At 43.0% G+C, this 17,532-nt stretch overlaps 1 protein-coding gene across 1 annotated transcript; it reads left to right on the forward strand.

Moving 5' to 3' along the window:
* Positions 1-1,271: 1,271 nt before the first annotated feature.
* Positions 1,272-16,783, forward strand: slc71a1-2 (solute carrier family 71 member 1-2). Its single transcript, XM_084481313.1, has 12 exons — positions 1,272-1,484; positions 3,601-3,696; positions 7,479-7,541; positions 8,109-8,236; positions 8,708-8,822; positions 9,057-9,275; positions 10,266-10,379; positions 11,761-11,832; positions 12,245-12,357; positions 13,044-13,141; positions 13,584-13,738; positions 14,068-16,783. The coding sequence occupies exons 1-12, from the start codon at positions 1,401-1,403 to the stop codon at positions 14,278-14,280; spliced, it is 1,470 nt and encodes a 489-aa protein (XP_084337439.1). The 5' UTR covers positions 1,272-1,400; the 3' UTR covers positions 14,281-16,783.
* Positions 16,784-17,532: the final 749 nt, after the last annotated feature.

Consider the following 17,532-nt stretch of genomic DNA (forward strand, 5'->3'; position numbering starts at 1 on the left):
TTACTATTTGAAATGTGTCAAATCTTATTTCGTTGGAGAGCTGCACAAAACATTGATATCCACCCCCCTCCCGAGTCCCTCCAACAAACGGATCGTCTGTGAAGCACTCGACATGTGGGATAGGAAGGTTGTTGTTGGATTTTCCCCCGTAGAGAAGACGGCTACTGAATTCATTAATATAATCAATCCGGAGTTCACGAGTCAGCATTAGGATTGGCAAAAATAAATGTTAACTTGAATTAATACAAGTATTCAAGTATCAAGTATTCGTGTCCGTGTTTTGGATGCTTTTTGAAGAAACCATTTCCGCAATAGTTTCTACAAACACATTGTTCACTGAATCTACACAGTGTTCCCTGAATCTATCTGTATGTCAGATCGATTTCCACCGGCAATGGTGGTGAAGGCAACAACTCCTATGATCGCTACCGCATGATGTCATCAAACTACGTATTTTGTTATTGTTTTGATTGAGCGACACCCGGCGGAAGAATTACATAGCAACCCTTTAATATTATATTTTAACAGCTTAAGCCTTGCACAGGAGAAAGTTATCGATGTCTTCTAGTCTGTAATATTACATTTTAGACTTGGTGATGTTTCTTCGGGTTTAATGTGTTCATTAAGTGACATGCAAGGAAACAGCTTTGGCCTGTTCGGACACAATTCATTGATATGTCATTGCTAGAGAGATTTGTCCTGTCTTCATGTCTGTGCACGTTTTTTAACTGTTCATGTCTGTGCACAATATTTGTACATTTTCTAAGCTATGAAAAATATTTTGTCTATAGTATTGTCTAATGTCTCAAACAAAAACGAAATTGCCACCTTATTTGCATCTCAACATTGGCAAAGGTACATCTTGGATTTTGCATTTAGCCTCATTACAATAATTAAGATAATAACATAAGTGTAGAATCCATATTAGAATATTTTGACCAGAAAATGTGTCTACCATTTAGAAAATGCTTTATTTTTCCCCAAATTACACGGCCCTTAAATATGTATACTAACTCGGTTCAGTGAGCTCACTGCTGATTGTATATTACTATTTAACATGTTTTGTCCTTTTGTTCTATGGAACCGGTGTTGATATGAGGGGAAAACATGTTCTGATGAATGGCACGAGAGTTGTGCTTAACCAATCAAACGAATAAATACAATTTCGTCCTATTCGTATCAACCAATCCGCGGTAGATATTGTGCCGAAGGGGCGGGTTAATGTGTAGTACAGGAAGACGGCCCAAAGTGAGGTGGGGATAGGAAATCATTTAGTTGGTTCGCTACTGGCTGGAGCTAAATAGCGAGGTGGCGAGATTACAATTCAAGAACATAGATATTAGTTATTCTGATACATACAACGATGACCCGCTAACCCCAAGAATGGACATAAGTTAATTATGACGGGGGAGAAAAAGAAGAAAAAGCGGCTGAACCGCAGCATTCTTCTTGCAAAGAAAATTATAATAAAAGATGGAGGCAGCGTGAGTTAAATATTTATTTTTCCTTGTTTGCCCGTCAGTTCAATAAATTAGCCTTCAGTTATTCAAAGTTAGCCAACTTGTCAGTCCGAGGCGAAGCCCCACTGCGCTGCATTATGTGTTTATACTGTTGCTTTATTCATGTATAACGCCAGAACGTGATGACCGTTAGCTTGGCGGACGAGCATCCACCTAGCTACTGTACCTAGCTCTGATGCTAGCTCCGATGCTAGCCCGACGTCGTGCGTTTACACGTCAGCTCCACCGAAGGGACGCTAGCTACTAGTCCGTTCACGGTACCTACTCTCACCTAGATGGTATAAACACGGCCCGACCTTGTATAATTCAACATGCACTTGTTGGCGTGGGTCAACGTCGATGTGTTTGTGTCCAGGGGTGTTGAGAGGTTCTTCAGGTGACATTAGCACTTGTCAGCATGAGGTGATTTCTAATATGTCCTCGTAAGTTGCATCAAGTTGATGAACCCTTCAGCACTAACTAAAACTAACCCAACTCTTGAGCTGCACGGACCACCGATAGTTATTCGATATATGTTATATATCATGTAGTATATAAGCTGGCTACTTCGCTTCTGGAATTAGAGGGACGAGTATTGCATGGAGAATATGCAGCTTTGTTTGACAAGTTTCCAGCAGCCACACGTTCACCATGTTTCACGAGATAATCGATAAGATCCACATTTCAACCTTTCAACAAGCCACCCCGAGTTAGTTGGTCCGTTTGAATGACAAAACATTGAAATATGAACCTATCCGGTAAGGCGAGTGGGTTAGTGTTTTCACAGGTTAGCCGACGCGACACCTAAGCCCATGTGTAAGGGGCTTATAATATCGTTTTAGGTGGGCAGTCAATATATTGATAGCTAACGTTTATTACAAACAAATACGAGCCACCCTAATCTAATCTTGTAAACAGCTGCTATAACGTTCACCTCAGATGTCTAGGCCAGGGTTCGACATAGGTTCTAACATCGGGCTCTCTGCTCTACTTGAAGTCATTTACCTAAAGTGGTGGTCCGAAAAGTACAGGCTAGCATTCACACATTTAACGTGTTTATTTTTTTTTAACAACTCAGGTCAAATATGCCATTTGACACTAAACCAGTGACCAATGGTAGCTGCGATTCGGGTTAAATACCTGACATGATGTAACCTGTTAAAACCTCCTGGCACTTGTACACACTAACATGGCTGCTGTTTCCCTGTATTACTTATAGGTTTAACCACAATTTTCAACTATATTCTTTTATATAAGGCGACTGTGCTGCAATAATGAGGAAGTGACTTGCTTGACTATTTGTTCCTCATTTTGCAGTGAAGCAGTTGACGTTATCACATCTGTAACTGAAATAGATGGGGCTGGGGGGGCTTTGAATTGGACAACCTCTAGTGGTAACCTATCCCTAAAGGCTGTCACACCCATGGCCGTGGTCTGTTTTCCCATAATGCTCTGTACCAGACGCCATGGGGATAATAATGAACCACCTGAAATAGGACTGGTTTGTAGTGTATTCCTTGAGCACATTCTGGCCTACTTTATAATCAATTGTGTTTTCACACGTAAAACAGCTTCCTGCCAAGGCTTCTGCTCACCATACACTCACTCCCATCACACTCTCCGGATGTGCATTCAGTTCATTTTATCACTGTAATGACGTATCATCTTGAGGGAAGCTTCTGTTTGTCATCATTGACCCTGATCTATGCTGGCATTTCTCATAATTTAGTAATAGAAGCGGATACATTTTTGATTCTTTATACCAGCATTTGTCCAATTGTGGCGTTTGCCACGTTCACTCACATGTTGCAGAAGTAGAATGAATGGAATGGGATTGTACCAGCTTCTGCCAAACTTAACAGTTAAGGTCATTACATTTAAATTATGAACAAAAACAGGGTCCCCTTAGTAGGACAGCATTAACAGTTCAAAGAGTATCTTCTTTGTCTTCTCTGGTAGTTCACTCATGTTAAGCCATGGGGGTTGTGTCTTCCTACTATGCACATATATAAATTATCCATTAGTGTTGAGCTAGTGTTTACTTTGTGTGGTGAGTGTGTAAGCCTCTTCTAACGCCTATCTCTAACTGTCTCCCTTCTAGCCCCAGGGAATTGGTGAGCCCAGTGTTTACCATGCCGTGGTCGTCATCTTTCTGGAGTTCTTCGCATGGGGTCTCCTCACCACCCCAATGCTCACGGTGAGTCATTATATAACCTACACTCCTGACATTGGCATAACTCCTTTCTGATGTATTCACAAACCTCCATTTCTTTTTAAGACATATCTGTAAAGGAACATTTCCCATTGACGGGAAATCACAGGCGCCCAGCACTGCTCGTCATAAATAATTGAATTGCTAATCAAAAGGGGTGGGCACCGCTATGACGCACTCTTGTTGTCTTTGTATCTGTGTGTGTGCACTGGCTGATGCTTTGCTTGGCGTTAATGGACTGGGAAATATGAAAAGGGCATCAAACGATGCTTTGTCTGAGCACCGGCTCTTTGTTGAGATGGCTTATCAGGGGCTCAGTGGTTTGTGTTGTCAGGCCATGCCGACGTAGACCAGACCCTCCACTTGGTCCACAGTGCACAGCAATAACTGTGTAGGGTGATTCTGTAGGCAGGCCCAGAAGTGTCAGCTTTTCCCCTGGGTTTGTTGAGTTACCCAGGGGGGAAATCCTGACGTGAAAAATAAGCATATTTGCGCACATTTTAACTTTATTCTAGCTTGTCGTGTTTGGTTCGGAGTTAGAATGGAAGTGGTTATTGTGTTCTTCATTTTAATCTGTTAATCATCTTTCAATGGTGAACAAAAAATAAAACATAGCCTCAGCTAGTTATTTTTACATTAAAACCTAGCACTTGTTTTCACCACAAAATGATAAGCAAACATTCAAAGATGTTATCAGAAAGTGATGGTTTTATAGATGCTAATTACTATTGGATGTTTGGTTCCATGTTTTACTAGTTGCATAATTTTGGGCTAATTGGAGCATGACCGCACATTAGAGAGGCTGCTTCACTGTCCTCTTTGAGAACCTCCCTTCATTTGTAAACCAAAATGTCAGTTCTTGCCTAAACCACTTCCTACGACCACGTGTGTGATGATTGGTTCCTTCTGCCCTAAACTCTGTGACACACATTTTATTTTGTTCATGTTTGTGTTTGTACATCCTAGGTCAATGACCAACATGAGCTCCATGTACTCTCCAGGGAGATGGACTTTGAGCTTAAAACCACTTTGTGGTTTTAAGCTCTTTGCTGAACCCATGTCCATACACAAATCTTCAGCCATTTCACCAGGGACTCTTTTGCTGAAGGTCACAACTCTTCGAATTGACACCTGTTATCGAGCGATCTCACTCAGGCTTCGTCTGAGTGTTGCCATTGGGTTGTATCTGGGCTTTTCAATCATTCATACTTCATAGTTTTCTTTTTACACTATAAATAAATAAGAAAAGATCATGGATGTCCCCAAGCACCTGTTTTTCTAGTTCTAAGGGCGCACTCACACTAGGCGGTACAGCCCTGTACCGTACTCAAGTACAACTTAAGTACCCCCCCCCCCCACTGTGCCGCTGGCCTGTGCTCACACTAGGCAATCTCAACTGGGCCAGAGTACGGTTGCCATATAGGTTGTGTATCCGAATCCGTGCGTGTGTCGGCTCAATAGAATCTGCACCGTGGCCTGAGCACACATCTCCGAAGTGTACTGAGGCCACGGAATTTAACTGTACTTGAGTACGGATGGCGTGCTCACAGTAGCCAAACGATCTAGACTTTAGGGGGCAAAAGTACTCAGTACAGACGGCGCGGTACAGATGGCCTAGTGTGAGTGCTCCATAACAGAGATTGAATTTGACCTCTTCCTTATAGTCATGCAGACTCTATGTGCTTGGTTACACAGCCATGATAAAGTGCGTAGTTGTTAATGGTTGATTGGGAGGAGGGGGAGCTTGGTGGTTAGTCCAGGATAATGGCGCCATTGTTAATGGCATCAGTGGAGGAGGAGGAGGAGAAGACTGGGGAAAGGTCCAGAGCCCTGCCAGTGCCCGGGTTAACCGTTTTTACCCAAGCTAAATTGGATGATCGAATTGATGCACTCTGTGCCATTCGACAAGATGGTCCAGAGGGAAATTGTGTGCGTGCACCAAAACAGAAATCCATTTGATAAAGTGACAGTGAATGAGCCACCACTCACTGTCACCCTCCCCCACATCTCCCTTTGTATCGCATCCTTCCAAGCCACTGCTAGGAGAGGGTATCTTGATAAAAGATACCCTGGCTACCCAGGGGTCGAGGTGTGTGTGTGTGTGTGTGTGTGTGTGTGTGTGTGTGTGTGTGTGTGTGTGTGTGTGTGTGTGTGTGTGTGTGTGTGTGTGTGTGTGTGTGTGTGTGTGTGTGTGTGTGTGTGTGTCAGGGATGGAAATTAACACCCGCCACACGCCATTTGCAGGTGGATTTGTATGGTGGCGGGTGGATTGTGTCACTTCACCCGCCACTGTGTCGGGTAATACTTTCCAGTCAGGGCAGATCAAATTTGCATATTTAATACATTCGTCATACGGCCCCCTTCTTCGCCGTTTTAGTTTCAAAACGTCATATTCTACCATTCGTCCCATTGTAACCGGCGGACCTTCCACTGTTTAAGACGTCGTAACTAATTCATTCACTTTTCAACCGTTAACCGTCATTCAAAAATGTCACTTATCTACAGACTTGTATATTCAATAATATCCAAACGAAATTTCGATAGCATTTATGTTTATTCAGAATCATAGTTTAAGTTTCGGGTTCTCTTGATCTCACAGTTACACATCGATTACACATCGATTACACATTGATCTCTGACAGTTACACATCGTAGGCCTAACTAAATCAATTCTCAATCGTTTACCTTCGTTCAAAACATGTCACAAATATACAGACTTGTATATCCCATAATATCCAAACGAAATTTTGATAGCATTTATATTTATTTATATTTTATATTTATGTTTCACAGTTTAACGGAGTCCTTTTCAGTTGACTTCACGTTGACGCTCGAGCGAGGGGACGCTCGAGCGAGGGGACGTTCAGCAGTGTTGCCAAATTGGGCTGCTTTTTGAGGATCAGACAGTGTTGCCAGATTGGGCTACTTTTTGAGGACGTTCAGCAGTGTTGCCAGATTGAGCTACTTTTTGAGGACTTTCAGACAGGGTTGCCAGATTGGGCTGTTTTTCCAGCCCTATTGTGCTACTTTTAATCACGCACCGGCTCCGCTATTCTCTTAAAGAGAATACCATTACTAATACTATTAGTAATACAAATTCAGCTACTATTACTTCAGTTACTTCTACTTCAGCTATTAGTATTACTAATTCAGCTACTACTACTATTTCAGCTTCTACTACTACTTTCAGATTCTTCTGATGGAAAAAATGGTGTATGAAAAACACTTCTTATCTATTGTTACTATTATATTGTTTAAAATGTATGCATATATCAAAAAAAATATAGCGTATAAAAAGTGGCTGGTAAAAAAGATGAGTGGCTGGTGGGCAAAAAAGTTAGTGTGTGTGTGTGTGTGTGTGTGTGTGTGTGGTGTACACTAGTGATCAATAATCTCAATATACACCCGGTGTGTGTGTGTCCACACACACACACACCGGGTTATTGATTGATAAACTTGATATCACTAGTGTCTGAATCATATCAACTTAATTATTGATTCTCCAAATCAATAATTATCTATTCTATTATATTATCTATGCATTTCTCTGTAGCTCTCATGATATAACTGGCCTGAGGTCATCTTTTGCTGCTCTTTGGCATCTGTTGAGATTGCGGTCAGGTCTGGCTGATCCTTTGGCTTAGCCTTAGTTGGACTTACTTTCGGAAGCCAACCATTGAGTGCAGGTCATTGTTCGACTCATGCGATGGCCTCTTGTGGCTGAAGTAGTTTTGTGGGGTTATTAATGTTGCATGTTGTCTCCCCAGGTATTACGCCAGACATTCCCCCAGCACACATTCCTGATGAATGGGCTCATTCATGGAGTCAAGGTAAGACCGGCTGGCACCGGCCAACACCCCAACTGTTAATTTGTGCTCCATTTTCCTTTCCCTTATCTTGGTGTCCCCTTTATTTTAATCAGTGCATTTGTAACCTTCATGATAACCATGACCCGATGTGGGACGTCAAGGGCTGTTGGCTTAAATGTGTCTATTTTGCAGAGTACCTCCCAAATGAGTATCTCAGGCAGTTTATACTTGTTGACAAATTGTTGAATGGGATCCAAACCTACACAGGTGATGAAGTGTTATAACCAGGGCCTCTGCCAAAGAGCCTTCAGCCTTAATCCGAAAATGGGCAGCACTGATTACTAAAAGACCTTAAAATAGTTATGTTCTAATAAAGCAGACACTCTTAAGTTTTGCATTGTAATTATAGTATATTCATTTACTTGAATCTGAAACCAACAGTTCATTATAATTCAGTGCTCCGCTCAATTACTTAATTTTTATTGTATGCTTTTTCTTGCCCTCAAACACTCCCAAAATCATACGTTCTTCTTTTTTCCATTGGGTTTCCTTTCCTCACTCTCTTCTCCTCTGTGCCTCTCCTGACAGGGTCTGCTATCGTTTCTCAGCGCTCCTCTGATCGGAGCGCTGTCGGACGTATGGGGCCGAAAGTCTTTCCTTCTGCTCACCGTCTTCTTCACGTGCGCCCCCATCCCGCTCATGAAGATCAGCCCATGGTGAGCGTGCACACGACACCAGGAACAAGCCAGTGGCCGCTGACGTCAGTCAGAAAATACATTTTCAGCTGTTATCTGATCTTTTTTGCGAAGGCAGCCATTACCCGCGGTACACTGTTGGATACACTGATGCATACCATTTAGAAGCATTGCTCAACTGCTGAATCGCTCTTCCCAACAAATGGTCTGGCTGGCACATGTGTGAGTGTAGGAGTCATAACAAGATGTTCCGCCAGTCAAATCCGCTATACTGCATACATTATTCAAATGGAAATGATAAGGCATATGTCTAACGCAATCAGCTCCATATGTTGAATAAAAAACGATTGTCGTGGAAGCAGGTGGGAGCATTAACAAAGAGAAAGCAATAGAAAGGTAGACATTGTGTTACCTCTCTCTTTGCATGTCCCCTTTGACCTGTTATCCCTCTAATCTACAGCTCTGTGACTAAACGCTCCTCTGCCCCCTCAGGTGGTACTTTGCGGTGATCTCCATGTCTGGCGTCTTCGCCGTCACCTTCTCCGTCATCTTTGCGTACGTGGCCGACATCACGCAGGAGCACGAGAGGAGCACGGCTTATGGTTTGGTAAGGAGGCTGTTGTGTTCCCACGTGAAGGGATTGACTTAATGGATGGGTAGTAGCCTGGGTAATCTTCATTAATTGATTTGGTTGGATTACACACAAACCCACTTTATTGAAAAATAACACCGTGCTCTCAGTGGAGCACAGGGACGTTCCGGTAGCTTCCTTCTGACTGACTTATCCAGTAACCCCACCTCCATACTTCTTTCTCTCCACATCCACATCTGTCCTCTCCAGGTGTCTGCCACCTTTGCAGCCAGCCTCGTGACCAGCCCTGCCATCGGGGCCTACCTGTCAGTAACCTACGGCGACACCCTGGTTGTGATCCTGGCCACGGCCATCGCCCTGCTAGACATCTGCTTCATCTTGGTGGCCGTGCCAGAGTCTCTGCCTGAGAAGATGAGGCCGGTCTCATGGGGAGCACCCATCTCCTGGGAGCAGGCGGACCCCTTTGCTGTGAGGAACGCCCCTCTCTGTTTTGTTTTCAGCTTAAAGCATAGAAAAGGGGTACTTGAGAGAGGAGGACATTTCATTTTCAAAAAGCAGAGGACTGTTTCTTCTGAGTCAACTGTGTAGGGTGGGCAATAAGCTCCACTTACCCAACGGTTGAAGTAGTGAGTGGTCGGCTCAGTGCATATGCAGGAGGAACGAGCATAGCAGGACATTTTGCTCTCTGGTGTAGCACACTTGACACAAACACACTTGGATTCCAGAGAGCTGTCCCTGGAATGACCGCTATTGTCATGTCTTGGTGGAGTTCATCGCTGTCCAATGGCTGATGGGTATTTCTCTACTCCCTCAGCCAGAGGTTTATAGTCAAACATTCCAAGAATGGAGAACCGACAGCTCATTTCAGTCCTGTGTTTTTAGCGTGATGTGCTGCATAATAAACATTATGATGAGGAACAATACAGCAACTTTTGGCTCGGTCTAGCGAGTCGTAGTTTGAGGTGCATACGGCCACAGTGCACATCCAGTACAACTTATTCTATGGGCTGTTTTTGCTCTCTAGACCTAGGCTTAGCAGAAAATGCTGTGTCAACCATAAGCGTTGTGTCAACTTGCCGTTATTTGTGCTCCACAAGGAGCGTCACAATGATAACGTCATGATATATGAGGTAAACTGTTCACCATCAAGAATTTAAGCTCAGCGGTTTGATGGTTTGGACGGAGCCACCGTGTCTGGCTGTGGTAAACCTTCCATTGATTTACGGTGGCAGGGTTTCCCAGCCGAAACGTAAAGGTTGATGGAGCGCTCGCTAGGCACGATGCTGATGGCTCCGGTGGGGCTGAGGGGTTACAGAAATCAATTAATGAGACAGAACGAATACTACGCAAATGAACCCACGTCGTCCAACACACATGATTTCTGCCCCACTATCGGAGTTATTCTTTCAGAAGTGTATAAATACAACCTGTTCTGTGTGTTTGTTTGCTATCTGCTAGTCTCTGCGTAAGGTGGGCCAGGACTCCACGGTACTGCTCATCTGCATCACAGTGTTCCTCTCCTACCTCCCAGAGGCTGGCCAGTACTCCAGCTTCTTCCTCTATCTCAGACAGGTAAACACTCACTCACTCTCTCTAAAAGCTGGCTAAAGCTGTGGTCCATAGTGTACTAGCTTGATGCAGTGGTAACGAATGTACCAAAGCTCAGACAAGGGGGTGGGGTGCTCAAATATATTTGCATTCACAACGCCTTCAGAATCCAGCCATCTTGGGTGTTGTCCTGAAACGGAAATTGATTACACACACTCACCAATTCCTCAACAAGATTGGAAAAAGTAGGTGTGCTGAGCCCTGTGTATTTTTTTTTTTTGTTCCATTGTCTTTTTCTCCCATTATTTTGTGGATAAGTAGACCCCTATTAGATGCCTCAGCAGAAAAAAATCTCTTGCCAAATAGTCAATGACATTTTTAAATCAGCAGCCTGTCACACTTCAGAGGTCTGTCATGGGATTCCAGACACAGAGGATGGATTGGGAGGGGGAGACAGGGGGAGGGGACAAGGTGGGGCTTTGGCAGTTAGATGCCTTAAGATAAACTGACGACAGGGTGATCTGCTCCTTGTCCAAACTGGTAGAATAGAGGAACGCTGTTGTTGTTTAAACAGCTCCTTTCCCCCTTTGTCTCCACACTGCCTTCGGGAGAACCTGTTGGGCCAGTCTGTCACTCACACTCTCTTGTTCACATACTACCATGTGCTGCCTCTGTGCCACCTTTTTTATCAAAATAAATAAATAAAAAATGGACACGTTGAGGTCCCTGGGTGCATCTTTTCCTACCCACACCTCCCCTCTTCTCCCTTTTTTAATCCCAGCCTTCTGCACGGTCAGATCAATAGTAAATACCGCCTTACGGCAGGTGCTGTCGCCGCTGTTTCTGTATCAATTCAGATGGAGCGGCACATAGCAGACCCACTTTCACCCCAGAGAAAACACTGGGAGGTACAGCAGCAATGTTGCTATTCCAGCAACGCTTTGCTGTCCCGTTGACGTTCTGATTCTGTTTTGAACGGTGTGTTGTGCAGAACAGAGCTTCCACAAGCTATATTTAACTTGGTGTCCTTTGCTCTGCTGTACCAACCCGGCTGCCATGAAGATATTCTGTGGTTCACCACCACTGCACACTTAATGTAAACTCCAGGCTAGCTTTGTACCCACTGACAATGTCTAAATTAGTGCTCATCCAGGACACTCTAAAAAGTAAAGATCCAGATTGTCAAAGTTTCGCGACCAAACCATCTGTGTAAGCTTGTAATTTAGAAACTGGCGAGTCAAAACATGTATGTTCTTTTTTTGTTTGTCATTCTTTGGATATCCTGGTGTTTACGTGTCGTCCAGAATCCTTTTGTGTTTTGGACATTGGCCCTCTAATGTCAAACGCTTGGAATGTTCCCCCTCAAGCTGTTCCCTGACCTGTGGTATGAATGCTGTGTCCCCAGGTGATACGCTTTACCCCTGAGACAGTGGCTGCCTTCATTGCAGTAGTCGGGATTCTCTCCATCTTGGCTCAGGTACCCGGATTGGTCACTTGTCCCTTTTTTGTCTGTATTTGAGATGATGCATTGTATTTGTGTGCATTTAAGTAAAATTGGTCTATATCTAGAGGTTTAATTAAAGAGCTTTGTAAACATCATGATGTATAATACAAATGGGAGAATCACATTCATCTTTGGATGTGTATGTGATTGGTTAGGCGTTTTAACGAACATTATAGTTCTATGAATTGTATACACATAACATTTTGCATCTTATTAATGTTCTGTGTATATTGGTTCCTAAGTCGCATAGGCATAGAGTCCTGTGATTTAATTTTAATATTATAATAATATTATAAATGTATTATCAGAAAATGCCTAATCCAGAATAGGGACTTGTGTTCTGTGAGGGATTGCAGAATAAATTGTGAGTGCTCTCTTTCCCAAGACGGTGGTCCTGGGGATGTTGATGCGCTCCATAGGGAACAAAAACACTATCCTGCTGGGCCTGGGCTTCCAAATCCTCCAGTTGGCCTGGTACGGCTTCGGCTCCCAGCACTGGTCAGTACACACACCTGCGCACACACAACCAAGGAGAGCAGAAAACCCTTCCATTGAAGTCACTGGCTGTGTGAATGAAAACACTAATGAGACTTGCTATGCAAATGTAGTCAAGGGTACTTTAAACTGTAAGGATGTGAGTGTGGTCTGAAAGAAGAAAACCAACAACCCAAGGGCTAACTAAACCAACTGCCTCTTTTTATCTAGAAGCCATCTATAGTCTAGGACCATCCATATTTATATAGCTTCTGAAATGACAGCAATTAAAATGGCACAAAAAGCACGTTTTGCATTGAAATAATGCAGCTATTGTTTTTTAAATGTGTAATTAAGTATTTTTTTATTGGATTTAGCATTTTGAAAAGAAAACATTGTATATGTTTATATATTTATTTGCATCTACCCAGTGTAGCTCCTTCTTAATCCTGCCCTTTTTGTATGGTGAACTGAGAGGAACCAGATTAATGAAAACCATACTTTGTTCCTGGGGATTATTGGGGCTTCTGGTTCCTTTGGGATATTACATATCCTGGTACTGCTAAAACTGTTGTGTTCAAAGAAATAATTTAAGAATCAAACAAATCAAATTCTTTCATTAATTAAAAATTAGCAGTGGTGGCCACCTAGGCAAGGATTCATACGGTTCTAGCAGTGTGTTGAGTGACATTGGGCCGTGTTTTCTGCAGGATGATGTGGGCGGCTGGAGCGGTGGCAGCCATGTCCAGCATCACCTTCCCCGCCATCAGCGCCATCGTGTCCCGCAACGCAGAACCCGACCAACAGGGTAGGGTTCTTCACAATGATATTGGCAACTGTGTGTGTGTGTGTGTGTGTGTGTGTGTGTGATCTGGAGCATAGTGTTTCGAAACAGTTACAACTTAAACTTAAATAATGGTGATGTCTTTTAGAACGGTCTGTCTTTTACATCTGCAACAAACGTGGCACTTTTGAACTATTAAAACTATGAAATTACCAAATCTATAATGTTGGGGCCAATTATACCATCTTTATAATCCCATCCAACAGGATCATTGAATTGAATAATCGAATCAATTCACATAACTTTGAACTCTGGTAACCTGTGATGCCATTTGCTATTGTTAACATTTGTGGTTAAGTGATTAATATAAAAAATCACATCTATGAAAATAATTGATAGTTGAATCCCTACCCACAAACTTTGAGTGTATTTGTTTTGGACACACACCCCCACCCTCCCTCCCCAGGTGTGGTCCAGGGGATGATCACAGGAATCAGGGGGCTGTGTAACGGTCTGGGTCCGGCGCTATACGGCTTTGTGTTCTACCTGTTTCACGTGGAGCTGACCGATGATGACGCCGGGAAAGGGGGCAAGACGAGCATGGTCAACCCCACTGACGAGGTGAGCTGGTTTGGCTTTTTAAAAGGCACCTCAAAGCGTCATTCAAGTCTTAAACTGCAAGAGTTATCTCTCCGAGTCTTTCTATGTTCATTTGACTACAATGGCAGTGTTGCCAGATCTCTTGAAAAAGTAAAAGCTTTATTACGTTCCGATTATATTTGGTACATGGTGCAAGACCATTCAGGTTAAGATTGTCATACAATCTGCCATCTCCTGTGAAAAGAAATGGTGAGCTTTTCAGAATCATCCTTACCGGTTCTCATTTGTCCTAAGAAAGACTGAAGTAAACGTATGTTAAACCCCATGCCTGTATCTGTCTCTCTGTGCAGAGTGCCATCATCCCGGGCCCGCCGTTCCTGTTCGGAGCATGTTCGGTGCTACTCTCCCTGCTGGTGGCACTGTTCATCCCAGAGCACACGGGGCCGGGCATGAGGCCCGGTGCCTACAAGAAGCACAGCAACGGAGCCCAGAGCCACTCGCACAGCCCACAGGGCAGCGGGGCGGAGGGCAAGGAGCCCCTGCTGGAGGACAGCAGTGTATAGCCCCAGCTACCAGGGAGGAGGGCTCAGAGGACGCTCGCACTCCGCCCAAGCCATCCCCGATTCCCAATAATCATCCCTCCCACTTCCCACTATCTGCCCCCTTCCACGCATGGTTGGATACACCAATTGTCCTCGTAAAAACCTACTTTTATGCCCTCTGGCACACTGTAAAACCAAAGTGCCAGTGGAGGTTCCCGGAGGGCTGGGTGTGTGCAGGTGAATTCTGTGGCACAATTCCTGGACCTCGCCCCGCCCACAATTTTGTAGTGGCCTGTATTTAAAGCAAGGTGGCATGGAGTTATGTTGGCAGAGAAGTTTGTGTGTGTGTGTGTGTGTGTGTGTGTGTGTGTGTGTGTGTGTGTGTGTGTGTGTGTGTGTGTGTGTGTGTGTGTGTGTGTGTGTGTGTGTGTGTGTGTGTGTGTGTGTGTGTGTGTGTGTGTGTGTGTGTGAGAGAGTAAAGGATGTTTTGCTGAGCTGGACTCTTTAGTTTCCGTCAGGGTAAAGCAGTGCACGTAACCGCCCCATAGAAGTCCCTTGGTTGTGATGGGCCGACCAAAATCCCAGCTGTGAGAGTCTTCTTGTTCTCTGTATTATAGCCTCTTGAGAGGAGAAAGGTGCCCCTTGTGTCCAATAAGAGTATAACAGTTAGTTTAGCACTTGTCCTCTCTTGGCCAAATGCTAACTCGTGTAGTGCTGCCTTTCAGTTGGGCCTACAGGCACTGTTTAAGTGGAGGAAAACTTCAAAGTTCATACAGCAGGGGTCGTACCATGAGTATCCATATTAGAGCAAGAAGACGCCACCTTATCTACAACTGGTTGAATCAGCCAGTGCAGGAAGCAAAATGCTTTGGTTTCTCTCCTTCCCATCCCCATTGATTTTAGGCTTTTAGTCAACTCTGAGAAATGTCCTCCATATGGTTTAATGAAGCTCTTCTCCACACAGAAGCAGTGTCCATCTAGATCAGCAGTACAGTTTGGGTTGTATGTTTTTCCTCGCTCTTTTTTTATTGAGGGAAGGTTATGCTCCCAAGTTTTTATTACAGAAAACAATTGTTGCCATGAAGCACCTTGAGATATATAAAATATAAGTTAGGCAACCTGTATGAAGACCAAGGTCTGAATGGGCTCTTGTGATCTATCGCTCCCATCGGAGCCCCGACATGCATTTCCATTTCCTCTTAGTGGCTCCAACTTACAGTAACACTGTTTTATTCTGAGGTTAGGTTATGGCAGAGTTAAAGGTTTTGTTTGTTTTTGTTTTGCTTATGCTCCTGCAAACCTATAGTGTCTTTTGGAAATAATATCATTTGGGCTCAATCAAATATAATTTCTGCTCCTGCAGTTGGAAAAGATCTGATCTTATACGGGAAAAACATGTACTGTTAAGTGGTTTAGAAGAATACCATGTGGTGTCCACCCCTGTGTTAACGGTTGCTCAAAGACTACATTTCTTGCAGCGCTATGTCTCCATCGAACAGAAAATGTGCTGTTGTACAAATGGTGTTTTATTTTATACATTATTTTGAATGACTGGTTTTATAAATGACTCAAGTGCATTGAAATAACCAAATCATAATCTGATCTGGACTAGCTAAAAGTGAGTGTGAAGCATCATTTTGTGCCAATTTTGTTTTTCTGCTATGGTTTTGCATCGTGTGTGTGTGTGTATCAGTGTATATGAATGTTTGATATTTTTGGTTTGTTTTTGTTGTGTTAACTATGGCTGAATATGTTTGTTTGAATGCTATTTCTCATAGCCTTTTAAAACTTGATCCAATAATTTTTTTGGAATCGTCTAAAAGAAAATAGGAATTATCAAGTTATCATTTTTGTTATTTTTGTCTTGGTCCTAACGACTCAAATTAAAACCTTAACATTTAAACATTGAAGTTAACTACAGCTTTGATATGCTTTGTTTTTGTTTTGTTTGAGGAAGTACAAATCATTGAATGTTCCAAGCCAAGCATTACATGTTAATATACAGACTTGACACGCAATACCCCAACCTAAAATCCTACATAGTTTTATTATTTCACAGCCGGCCTGCATAGACATATTATTCTGGCATTATTGTCTCATCTCCCATGTCTTTTTATTTGTAACCCTTTTTTATTTTATTTTATTTTTTACATATTTTAGGACAAACACACGCAAAGTGTTCCCCTGCATTTGGACCTTGCATAAATTGATATGGTTCTGCACCAGCCACATGTGCACACATGCAACTCCTAGACGACTGTAAATGTACACAAATCACCTGTACATACAGCTAATGTATATATCTATTGCTCAAGGAGATGGCCACTATTTGTATGGTGCATACATATAGATTCCTAGACCTACCTAGCTAGCCACTCCTTTTTTAGTACATTGTGGTTTGTGGCCTGAGCCCCTCTCTGTGTGCCTAAAATTAGCCAAGAAACGAAAATGGCAACATGAGTAAATGGTGGATATTCTGTAAATATGGGAAACTAATGAAACTATTTATTAAAGGTTTATTGTACATTGAGTGGTTTGAGTTTGTTTTTGTGGGTTTGGGTGTATTTCATGTTGTATATCCATGCCAGCTGTTTTTGTGATCTGGTCCAGAGAATGTTGGAACCAGTTGCACATCAACTTGAGTAAGGGGGATTTCTAAAGAAGGGGACATCTTTATTTAACATCCGCAAATTACTTTGTCAATCATGCGTTAATATTTAAAATGGCACATGTGAAAAGTCAATTAGGAAAAACGACATCTATTATGTTACCAATCCTCTTTCAGGATGGTTTGACTCAATTTCTTTCCCTTTTATATCTACATTTGTACAATTGTGCCTTCATAAAAGCAGCCCGTTCAGGATAGAGTGGCAGGTTGGCTCAAATGCATTGTTTTAGATACCCTTGTTGTTGTGCTTTCCATTTCAGCCACATGGTGGTAGTAGTAATGCTTGGAAGAAACGTTTGACAGGGTCAATAACCTTATTTACACCCAACACTAAGCCATCACTTATCACCTTGCATTACGATGAGCTGCATTACTCCGTAAATAATGCCTCAAACTTTCATGCAAATTTAAGCATGTGCACAAAATCCCATTACATTGAGAAACGGTTGGGTGTTTCACACAATCTTACTAATTTCTCAGGAAATTGACAGACTAGCTTTCGATTTCTCTGCACATGTTTATGTATGAGTGAGGAGGGACGACGACACGAAACAAACCCACGGCCTAGTGGTCAGATAAGTGTGTGCATCACGTGGAAATTGTGG

This window comes from Micromesistius poutassou (assembly GCF_964030765.1).
Source record: "Micromesistius poutassou genome assembly, chromosome: 16".
Classification (NCBI taxonomy): domain Eukaryota; kingdom Metazoa; phylum Chordata; class Actinopteri; order Gadiformes; family Gadidae; genus Micromesistius; species Micromesistius poutassou.

What these genes read in the sequence shown, in the direction of transcription:
- slc71a1-2 (XM_084481313.1), top strand. Translation starts at nt 1,401, where the DNA reads ATGACGGGGGAGAAAAAGAAGAAAAAGCGGCTGAACCGCAGCATTCTT. An exon ending in TAATAAAAGATGGAGGCAGC is followed by an intron (nt 1,485 to 3,600) that starts GTGAGTTAAATA and finishes TCTCCCTTCTAG; the next exon opens with CCCCAGGGAATTGGTGAGCC. An exon ending in CGCAGAACCCGACCAACAGG is followed by an intron (nt 13,142 to 13,583) that starts GTAGGGTTCTTC and finishes CTCCCTCCCCAG; the next exon opens with GTGTGGTCCAGGGGATGATC.